This window comes from Macrobrachium rosenbergii, chromosome 22 (genome assembly GCF_040412425.1).
Source record: "Macrobrachium rosenbergii isolate ZJJX-2024 chromosome 22, ASM4041242v1, whole genome shotgun sequence".
NCBI classification, from domain to species: domain Eukaryota; kingdom Metazoa; phylum Arthropoda; class Malacostraca; order Decapoda; family Palaemonidae; genus Macrobrachium; species Macrobrachium rosenbergii.
The window spans coordinates 42,330,064-42,341,952 of NC_089762.1; the positions used below are offsets into that span (position 1 = coordinate 42,330,064).

Genomic DNA, 11,889 nt, shown 5'->3' on the forward strand with positions numbered 1-11,889 from the left:
ACTTTCGGGTTTTCTAAATAATAACAATCAGAAATGTGTGACATGATGTGAAAGGACGTGAAGATGTGATGTGATGTGATGTGATATGATGTGATCAATGACATGACGGCTTTATACTTTGTCAAATAAAAAGCTCCGTACTTTGGGGTTTTCTAAATAATAATCAGAAATATGTGACATGATGTGACATGACGTGAAGATGTGATGTGACTAAAAACATGACGGCTTTATACTTTGGCGAACACATAGCACATTACTTTGGGGTTTCCTCGTATGACAATCAGAAATGTATGTCGTGATATGACGTGATGTAAAGATGTGATGTGATGTGAATAATGTCATGGCGGCTTTACACTTTGGCAAATACATACCACAGTACTTTAGGGTTTCCTATATAATCATCAGAAATGTGTTACATGATGTGAAGATGTGATGTGACTAATGACATGACAGCTTTATAGGTTGGCGAATACATAACACAATTACTTCGGGGATTCCCATATAATAGTCATTAAGATAATTAACGACTTGAGGTAAATTCCCCTAATCTATATTAATGCCTCAGCTATTTCCTATCGACAGCTGAAATTGATGGGGATGACCTCATGTCGAACGCATGTCAGCGAGAGAAATGACATGACTCGGCGCCACTCACAGGGACATGCCATTTCCTGTTATTTCCTGGTCTAATGGTCGTGGTTTTATTGCACCATGAAATTATCATGAAAAAATCATTTCTCAGCCGAAAGAATTTTGATGTTTCCTTAAATTCGTAAACACTGAATGTTAATTTTTCATATGAAGTGAGTCAAGGTGTTTACTATAAAATTACTAATATAATTAATCAGGAAATTCATTTTATTCAGATGACATTTCTCGTAGTACGTGAATGTTCTGTTATTCCTTTAACAATTAAAGCTATCGTCTTTACATTATACCTTGTGGCTCTTGGTAATTAACATTCACTATCCTAGCTAATAGATCAAGTTGCTTAAAGCAGTTCTTGTTAGCATTACAAAGACACCCCGTTCAATGATTTCTCGCTAACGCAAGTGACACATTTCGACAAACAATGGCATGCATGTTTGGTCATTTGACAAACACGGCGCGTTTAGTCGGATGTAAACGTTCACACACATGCGATATTTCCTCTCTGGGGAATTTTCCCCCGAAATACGAAATTATTTTATAGCTCCCAGCGATTAAAAATTGAGATGACTTAAGGAGATCTCGCTCTCTGAAAAATTTTATAGCTTTCTTAAATAAGAAAATGAGTCTTAAAAACCGCAATGAGAAAATGACTGCTTCTGGAAGTCGTGGCTGACGACGCATCCTGTGTTCTGTGAATCCTCCGTATATAGGACCCCCCGTCAGGATTTCAGGATATCCTACGAAGGGAAATCCGAAGGAGACACTTGTGTAAAAGACTCGGTAATTTTTATGAGGCCTGTTTATAGTTGTAGTCAGAGAACCAACTTGAATTTCGTTTTTAATTTTGTGTCTGTTTTGTTCCGTGATAACATTAATAATTTACAAACTCAAGATTAGGATCTTTCACTTTAAACGAGGCCGAAAGCATTTTATTCATTAGGAGGTCCTAAAATATTTGACTTGAGAAGACCTCCTAAAATATTCAACTTAGGAAGCGTCTTAAAACAAAAATTCCTACCTCTCTTAAAAGAATCTTTCCAGATTTCAATGATATTATTATTATTATTATTATTATTATTATTATTATTATTATTATTATTATTATTATTCGGAAGATGAAACCTATTCATATGGAACAAGGCCACAGGGAATAATGACTTGAAATTCAAGCTTCCAAATATTATGTATTCACATTATGAAAATTTCTTATATGCAGTTGATTTTATATGCAAAATTTTGTATAATCGTATACAGTATATTGCCTGTAGGGGAAAGAATGCCTTAGGTAGCCTTTTAAATATTAGGCTGCTGAAAACAAATGCACGAAAGAATCTAGCTTACCAAATGCATCATTGGCATTTACTATAAAAAACAAGTAAAAAATACGCGGAAGTTTCTTCGGCGCCATCGAGTTTTCTGTACAGCCGCTACAGCGTAAATCAAGGCCACCGAAAATAAGTCTATCTTTCAGTGGTCCGGTGTAATCTGTATGAGCCGCGGCCCATGAAACTTTAACCACGGCCCGGTGGTGGCCTATCCTATATCGTTGCAATTTGGTATGTTTGATGATTGGAGGGTGGATGATCAACGTACCAATTTGCAGCCCTCTAGCCTCAGTAGTTTTTAAGATCTGAAGGCGGACAGAAAAAAGTGCGGACGGACAGCCAAATAGTTTTCTTTTACAGAAAACTAAAATAATATATTTATTGTTGTTATTCTTGTAAAACAAGCGGACTCAAGAAATATTAAGAGAAGCAACGAAGCAAGGTATCAATAAAGAATCTCCTCTGACAAATTTTCGAGATCCTTGTTTTCTATTTATTCCTCAGGTACGTCTCCTACCTTCTTGCGTGTCCCCCAAAGGCCTTGGGAAGTGTCCTAATGGGCATAATATTGATGGCGTCTGGTCTGTTGTGTCTGAGGCCCAGACTAAAGTCATTATTGTGTCCTTGATCTTTCACCTAAAAAAAAAAAAATAATAACAATGAAAATCGTCATTTGACAGATTATGGATTGGAATTTGCAAGCAGCTTGAGTCAGTGCGGGTTGTTCAGCGCCTTCTTGAATTTGGGGGTCTTCTCTGTAGGTAAAAAGAAGGCTGTTTTTACAGACTTCTTTTTGTCTTTCAGGATTATTACGCGTAATGTATTCTCCTCCAAACAGTGCATCAAACTTTCAGCTCTTTTGACATTATCCATCCTTTCCCTTTGACCTTCTCTTCCTTTAAGGAAAGGGAAATGATAAAGAATGACAACCCTAAATTCCCCAAACATTTACATGAGCAAACTAGGAAAAAATTAGAGAAATAAAGGAGAGAGTGAGAGAGCATTACAGTGGGAAAGCTTTCAAATATGCGCCTTCCAAAAGTCTTGGCGGTGTAAACACTTACAAACCTCGTGCTGTTATGAGTGATCTGGGAAAATGTTCCGTTTGGTAAACCAGCGTGTGAATTGTTTAAGTATCCATGAAGACTACGGTCACGGTGAATCCTTGACATTTTTAATCTTAATGTCAACGTTGCCTACGCAAAAACGGGTACTCGCGCTTCTTATCGTTATACGGTTACCAGTTATTTTTATAACAAACTGATAGGCAACGCAAGTACCTGTTTTTACGAAGGCAGTGTCGATACTGAGATGAATATATCTAAGAGTCACATAATGACCGTAGTTTTCAATTCTTACGCTGGTTTACCAAAATGGAAGACTAAGCGCGTCATCTTTCACAATCGCGATTTCTTAGTACAGAACAGAGTTCAAAATCCCACAGGTATTTTGGGGCAAGTTAGCCGCGGGATACCTCTAGGTCTTTGCTTAGGTCCTTGTCTGATATTATGATGAATATTTCATTTCTCAATGGCTATGGGATGATTAATGATATCTAATCGTTTTCTTTATAAAATATGTAATTAGTATTTAACCACTTCAAAGAAATCTGTCTTCCCTAAATAGAATTCATATTTATTTTTCAGTAACTTGAAAATTAATCACTTTTCTGAGTTCTCTCTGGACTGGCTGAAAATGATGTTCTTCAATGATAAATTAAAATTTGAGTAACGTACAGTTAAAGAAACTATAAAGTGACTTGAAATGTCTATAGAAGCCGGCACAAGGCACACTGTAAGCTATATTTCCCTCTGTGGGGTAGAAGTACCAAATTAAATAAAAAAATAAGAAAATATCTATATCAGGAAACGTGATAATATGAATGTGAACTTACAGTTTATTGACATATGGAATGTATAAGCTATGGATCCTATGTATACCGAACTAAAAATTATAACCTGGATATAATCGAATTATAGTACAAACAGGTAAAATAACACAGAAAGCAGAATTCCAGTCTGTTCCTGGAAGCACCTGATCACAAGCATCATCACATGAACTACGCATATTACACCCCCTCTCTCTCTCTCTCTCTCTCTCTCTCTCTCTCTCTCTCTCTCTCTCTCTCTCCGTGCCCTTGCTTTGCTTAGAATTCATCTTGTGTTGGTAGCAGCAAGCGGTTGCTGATGATGCCCGCTGTGTTTGACAGTCGGTGCCTTATTAAGAAGGCAGAGTACCCAAGGGAACTCCAAAATCAGTTTCCATTTAGGGCCGTTTACGAAGAGATGTTACGGAGCAGTGTGTTGCAGGTTTTTGTAATGTGATATATAGCTGATGCTGTGCACACAGTGAAGGTTTGTAAATAAGGATGTGTGGTGTTTATATACAGTATATATATATATATGTATATATGTATGTATATATATATATATATATATAATATATATATATATATATATATATATATATATATATATATATATTATATATACTGTATATGTATAGTCTATAATATATATAGTGTATATACATATAGTGTATATATATATATATATATATATATATATATATATATATATATATATATATATATATATATATATATATATAGAGAGAGAGAGAGAGAGAGAGAGAGAGAGAGAGAGAGAGAGAGAGAGAGAGAGAGAGAGAGAGAGGATGCCTTAGTGAATTAGCATCATACGATATAAGCTATTTAAGACAAATAGTTCGTAAGGAAGATAGCTGTAAATGATATGAACCATTTACAATCGGCATGTAGGGCCATTTTTGATAGACATGGATTGTTTTATCTAATGAAGTAAACATTCTTAGATAAATATAAAGATTTATACATCACTTCTAGATAATGATAGTGGTGGTGATGATAATAAGGAAACATTGGTAAATAACGATTTAGAACATTTATACCATTATCCTAGGAAATTCATAGTCTACATGAATTATTTAGCCCTTCTGATTTAGTCCTTCTGACGTGAGATAACATATATCGTTCACTTAGAACAATGGCAGATGATAAAAGAAAGTAATTTGAATTTGAATCTTGTAGTTACGGTAATCCATGATAAAAAAACATTGCGCCTATGTGACGTAAAAAAATCCGAGAAAGTAAGGTCACGTGACCGAGGTACCCGTTTTCAGTAACCTAGAGGAGGAAAAACAGGTAGAATCAGACTTCAAGTTTTTGCTTTTAATATCAACCTCTTTGGCGCTCAAACAGTTGGCGGGAACTTTCTTTCCCTTCAAAATTTATCGTATTTTCTTGAGAGAGAGAGAACCGTCATGCAACTTCTATTCATGCAGAAATCGAGTGAGCAAGGACACACACACACACTATCGGTGCTGTTCAGTATCAGATCTCAACTTGTTCAGAGGAAAATGAATGGCCGCTGCTTACGATTCAATTTCTTTTACCGCATTAGCAATGCGGCCGCCAGCCAGCCAGTTCGAAAATAGAGAATGTATAAAAAGAAGCAGGCGCCAGCACAGCTCGGAGATGCTGGGGCCGTATATATATCTGTTGTGGGCTGCAGTGACAGGTCTGTCGTATACATAAAACATGAGCGAAGTGGCGACCACCTGCACATATATGGCAACTCCGGCGACATGAGGCTGCCATGACCCGCCACTTCCACAACACAATGTCCTTTCCAGGATTGTTCGACTCTCCGGTCCTCCAGAGGGGCCGTCATTAAGAAAATCGTGGCGTAGATCCGTCGACCAGTTCTCGGGATTATTAAGATGTATCACTGATTGGAATCTGAGAGGCAGATATTACTGGTCAAGCCAAGAGCTAGGCCGATGTCTTAGGCTGATGTGTCGGTTTTGCAGCCAGCCAGCCGGCCAGTCGGCACCTCTGAGGCGTCTCTGGGACTATCACCTGGTCCTGGACTCCAGGCACGTGAGATTGGTACAGAGTATACTCTGGTCTTGACTCTGATACTTGTACTACCAGGCTGTGCCAATGGACAGACGTGCTCGATAAGGGCAAGAAGGTGCCCGAGCTTCACTTTCTCGACAATAACAAACGGCCGACGCAACTGCTAATATCTAGTTTCCCACGATAAAATTGAGGAGCTAACTGTCGGTTCCTTCCGGAATTCGAGATTGTTTGTTTCATTCAGATAAAGATTTTGTTTCTTTTTCTTCTTAACGGTACAGTCTCTCTCTCTCTTTTTTATTCTCTCTCTTTTAAAGGAAAGGAATCTCCTAACGTCTCCTTCTTCTTATTTTAGAGGAAAGGAATTTCCTACGATAGTGTGGTTTCTATAGGTGAGGAAGTTGATAACCTGTTCGGCTTTCTTCCAACATTCTAGTCAACCCTCTCTCTCTCTCTCTCTCTCTCTCTCTCTCTCTCTCTCTCTCTCTCTCTCTCTCTCTCTGTAATATATATTTATATAATATATATATATACTGTGTATATATATGTATGTATATATATAGAACTATTTTGTCAGTTAATAAAAATTGAGGCTCATTGTATCTGATGTAAATATCTTAGAAAATAAAATTAGATTTTCCTCCAAGATTCCACGGCTTATATATATGTTCGAAAGCTGAGCATTTTATTTAAAAAAATAAATTTGCTAATGAAACTATACTGACTAGAAACCACCATTTTACAGAATTAACTTTGACATCAAAGCCGAATTAGTGTTAGTACTAGCGATTGAACCAAATAACCTCTTTTATCACAAACATATTTGTACTTGCTTCTAGTAGTACTATCTATATATGTACTCGCTTCGAGTAGTACTATTGATATATCTACTTGCTTCGAGTACTACAATTGATATAGCTACTTGCTTCAAGTAGTACTATTGATATATCTACTTGCTTCGAGTAGTACTATTGCTATAGCTACTTGCTTCGAGTAGTACTATTGATATATCTACTTGCTTTGAGTAGTACTATTGATATATGTGCTCGCTTCGAGAAGTACTATTGATCTACCTACTTGCTTCGAGTAGTATTATTGATATATCTACTCGCTTCGAGTAGTATTATTGGTATATCTACTTGCTTTGAGTAGTACTATTGATATATGTACTCGCTTTGAGTAGTACTACTGATCTATCTACTTGCTTCGAGTAGTACTATTGATATATCTACTTGCTTCGAGTAATACTATTGATAGATCTACTTGCATAGAGTAGTACTATGGGTAATAGTAACATCACCAGTAATTTGGTTTACTAAGTTTTAGTAATAGACTAAGAAACACATCTCCTGGCAGACATATGCGGTCTCTAACTGCATTCGGTCCCCCAGCCAGTTGCCTCTTCGTTATTTTTCTTTTTATTAAAAGGTCAATTAATTCTGCCCTCCGAGTGCTTCCAGCAGTTGCTTAGCAGCAAAACCTTGGCCGTATCATTGCTGGGATACAAAATCCTGTACCCTGATTACGGCGTTTTGTATCTGGAAAGTGACTTCACCTTTGAATCAGCATTGTCAGGGTATAATTGCAAATGGTTCCTGTTTTGTAAGTTTAATTTTTTTTATCGCATTGCAATTGGATTCATTTTTTGCTTAAAATGTATCCTGTTTTTTTTTATTTCTTAGTCTTTAGTGATTTAATATCAGTGTCAAAGTTTCCATAAAATAAACTCTGCTCAATTATATATATATATATATATATATATATATATATATATATATATATATATATATATATATATATATATATATATATATATATATATATATTTCCTTCGAAAATCTCATCTCCCTTCAGGAAACTGGCTTCATTTTCTACCAGTTTAGTTCTGGTATAGGATATTTCATCAAAGAAAACATAATTGTACGATAGAAAAATAAGATTTAATATAAATACAACAGTCTTTATACAAAACAAATTGTCTTTGGGAACAATAAACTTACATATATTGACATCAGAAAAAGTCATGACAAATTGCATATACCATAAATAGAATTTTTTTTACGATATTTTTCATCACAATATAGCTTTTTGTGTTTTGCAAATTAGGTCATAATAAATACAATGAAATTAAATAAATGAAAAGATAATGATTAATGATTATCTGAATTTGCTGTTGAACCAAAATGTAAATTTCGTATCGATATTAAAAAAGTATATAGAAAAATTTGTTCATTAACTTTCAAAATAGAAAAATGATCAGTATTTGAATTAACCTTCAAAATGGGCATTAATATATATATATATGTATATATATACATATTCATGTGTTTCGGCAGCAACTTAGACTTTGCAACACCTTCAAATTCTCCATAAACAATGCAACACTCAAGATGTGAAGGTACGCAGTAGCCAAAACACATTCATGTTTATCACAGTATTTTTCATCTATTTTCTCCCTCTGTTATAAGCGTACGAACAGAGGAGTAATAGCTTCGTAAATAGAAGTTAATAGACATTGCCATTAAAAAATGAGAAACAGTACCAATTTAGTTTCTGTAAAGATAGGGATTTTGGGCTAAACTGTAGCCTTGATATTGCCATTAAAACTTAAGAAACAATACCAATTTACAGTTCTTGGAAAGATGCGTTAATTTTGACATCAAATGTACTTTTTTTCCGAAGATTTAAAATGCCTCAATGGCTAAAATACATTTTTTTCCCTCTGTAATTGCAATTTTTAGTTAATGGCAACGCTAGATTCGCACATTTGGCACATTTAAAAAAACAAAATCCTGTTTTTCCTCAGTGACAACAAAGCAACAGCCTTTAAGGCTTACCGAATATAGAGATCTGTAGCGACTCTTAAGACTAAGCATTTACAAAATACAACAGTAGCTTCAATTTAAACGAAAATAGAAGTAAATAGAAATAGTACAAGTGGGATATTGAATGAGCCTTCATTCAGACTTACAATCGGATCTGAATTTGTAAACATTTAAATTTGAATTCTGAAAGTTTTGATCAAACATAATATTCATCCATTCAGTCTCTCTGAGGAATACCCTCCAGATGATAATATTATCCTCATCATTTTTAAAGCTAAGAGTCGACGGAAGTTGAAAATTTTACAAGGCTTTTACCAACTCTACAAAAAGGGAAAGGAACATTATCATCAACATCACTCCTTTGTTTTCCTCATCAAATAAACGATTGCGTTGCAAGTGAAAGGTCCAGTGCTAGCTGGGGTGACTCATCCTTCAGAAAGAAGTACTCCCTCTCTCTCCTCTCTAGCCCCTTCTTTGGCATTTCCATGCGGAAGAGAGAGAGATAGAGGCGCCAAAGATGGTGTCCCTCTCTCCCAATCTCTCTTTCTCTCTCTCTCAGTGGGGGCTATTAATGATGGCAGTGGACAGGCGCCTGGCTGTCCAGACATCAGCACCAGACTTCCTTTGCCCACATTTCTTCGTCCTCTCCTCCTCCTCCTCTTCCTTCTTCTTCATCTTCTCGAAGATGAGATTCCTTCCCTAACAAGAAGACTTTTGTCTTCGACTAACGGGGGAATCATAGGAAGCAGAACGTTAGTAGTACTTGTGGTTGGGATGATCTCATGAACACGCTGTGGTCACGAGATCCCGCGAGAGGGGTGGCTGCGACCTGTTGCTGCAGCCTCATCAAGCATGACGGCAGCGACCATCCATGTGTGTGTGTGCGTGCGTCTGTGACAACGAAGCATCGAGATGTACACACGGAATGGCCGCATGCCTTCGTGTGCGTGTTGGTGCGGTTGTTCCGTTGGCAGGACACGCGAGGCGTTTGGTTTAGTCGGTTGGTTGGTCGGGAGGGAGGGAAGTCTTGCACGATTGGTGGTGGGTGGGATGGGTGGGAGAGGGGGGTGGGGAGAAGAGTGGACGGTTGGGCGAGCTTGTCCTGATCGAAAGACAATCTTGCGGGCGGGTGAGCGACCGAGGCAATCCTTTTTTCCACTTCCGGTGACTCGTTTCTTCACCAAGTTGCGTCCTGCTTCCACGATACTCTGTGTAACGGACGCTGGAAAGGGGCGGGGGCGACAACGACGACTATTGATACAAGGAAGGGCACTGCTACTTCCAGAGAACCGCGGGCGGGGGGCGTCGGCGATTCTTCTTCTTCTCTCGTGCTCTTCCAAGCTTGTAGATAAATATATAGAAAGCGCTGAACACGACAACTGCTACTTTCCCTCTCAAGCGACTTCCACCTTGGCCGGCTCGGCCATCATCGTGTACGAACGGAACTCGTCGTAGATCTTGGAGTTGTCGAGGGTGTCCATCCTGCCGTCCATGTAGGAGCAGAAGGACAAGACGGCCTTCATGAAGTCGTCCTCTCCCGTGCGGGCGAGCAGGTCGCTCAGCGCACCGTCGGGGTCGTGCAGGTCGTCCAGAGACTGCAGGGCAGCGTCCAAGGGGTCGTCCTGGGCGCTGGTCCAAGAGGCGTCGCTGGAGGAGCCCGTGGAGGACTTGCGTCCGTCGGGGCTTCGGCTGCGTTCTGGATAGAAGACGGATTGCGACGGGACTAGGCCGTGGTGGCCTGCAGCTACTGCAGCGGCTTGTGCCCTCTCCATCACTAGACGAGTTCGCAACTTCTGAACCGTATTACCCATAGACGAGGTTCTCGACCTGGAACAAGGAGAGAACGAAGTTAACATAGCGGTACAAAAAAAGTTATCATTCTCGGGTCAGATTATGCCATGACCTCACAGTTCATGTCAGTATTGAATGGTTAAAAAAAATTAGTTAAATTTCAGTACCCATTATACTGTAAGCCTACAGAACTGTGCATTTACTAAGTATCATAAGAGAGAGAGAGAGAGAGAGAGAGAGAGAGAGAGAGAGAGAGAGAGAGAGAGAGAGAGAGAGAGGATTTGAACTTGATTGGCAGCTGTCAAACACGAAAATCACTACTTGTTAACAGAGCAGATTTTCTTTTCAGATAATTTCTTTCTTCTCTGATTATTCTTTTCACAGACTACTCAATAAATATAGGTTGTTTCTGTCTTTCAAGAAAGAGTGGAAATGGTAAGTAAAAAAAATATGCGTTTATGAGCGAATACATCTCAAAATGAATGATTATAATCCAGGACCAATTTTACCTTGAAATTAATAAATTTTACCTTGAATTGAATAATAAAACCAAGTTAAACATCATTAGTACAGATACTGTGACCTTTATAATATTAAAACCACAAAATTGAAAAAATCACCATTTTTAAGAAAAATTAAGTCTATAATCGCTCCATTTTACTTTCAAGTACAATCCACACGAAAAGGAAAAACTCACTACTTACTTATTTGTACGAACGAACGCTTGGATATCCTTGCAAGGTCACTGATATATCAAGGCCTTCACAATACAAGTTTCCGAAAGAAAGAATACAAAAAAAAACCACTTGGCCTTATATGGCTCTCGGCTAAAGTCCGTTAAGTTATAAACACCACGATCACTGTAGGTTTACACCCTGGCTTATCTTGGCGGATTCTGACACCGAATCGCTCCGCGAGCTTATATACAAGTCGGTGCAAAGGGGGCGGGGCTTGCCAAATGGGGCGGAGACTACCCTCTCTCTCTCTCTCTCTCTCTCTCTCTCTCTCTCTCTCTCTCTCTCTCTCTCTCTCTGTCATGCCATAAGCTGATGTTGTTCTTGGAATTCTAAATTGTATAAAAAACTCAAAGTTGTGAAATAGTGTGATGTATGTGTCAGTGTATTAGGGAGGACTGTCCTTTTGAACTGTTGCTTAAGCGACGAACTAGGCCTACTTGCTGTTTAACTTTTAAAAACTGCATAACAAAGAAAGTGATCGATTGATTGAGTGATTTACTTGATATCAAAACAGGCGTCACAGAAATCATTGGTCAACGACGCAAGGAGATGCAGATAAACAGAAAGAGATGTATTGACAAACTTATATGAACGCAGCATCTGGAGATCCATATCTACCAATTAGCAAATCGGTTCAAACACAATACCTAGACCTATATCTT

At 38.0% G+C, this 11,889-nt stretch overlaps 1 protein-coding gene across 1 annotated transcript; it reads right to left on the reverse strand.

The window, feature by feature from the left end:
• Positions 1-7,795: 7,795 nt before the first annotated feature.
• LOC136850805 (uncharacterized) lies at positions 7,796-11,390 on the reverse strand. Its single transcript, XM_067124818.1, has 2 exons — positions 11,195-11,390; positions 7,796-10,526 (listed from the first exon to the last, which is right to left on the reverse strand). Exon 2 carries the CDS (start codon positions 10,508-10,510, stop codon positions 10,094-10,096), a length of 417 nt encoding a protein of 138 aa, XP_066980919.1. The 5' UTR covers positions 10,511-10,526; positions 11,195-11,390; the 3' UTR covers positions 7,796-10,093.
• Between the last annotated feature and the right edge of the window lie 499 nt (positions 11,391-11,889).

What these genes read in the sequence shown, in the direction of transcription:
- LOC136850805 (XM_067124818.1), bottom strand. Translation starts at nt 10,510, where the DNA reads ATGGGTAATACGGTTCAGAAGTTGCGAACTCGTCTAGTGATGGAGAGG.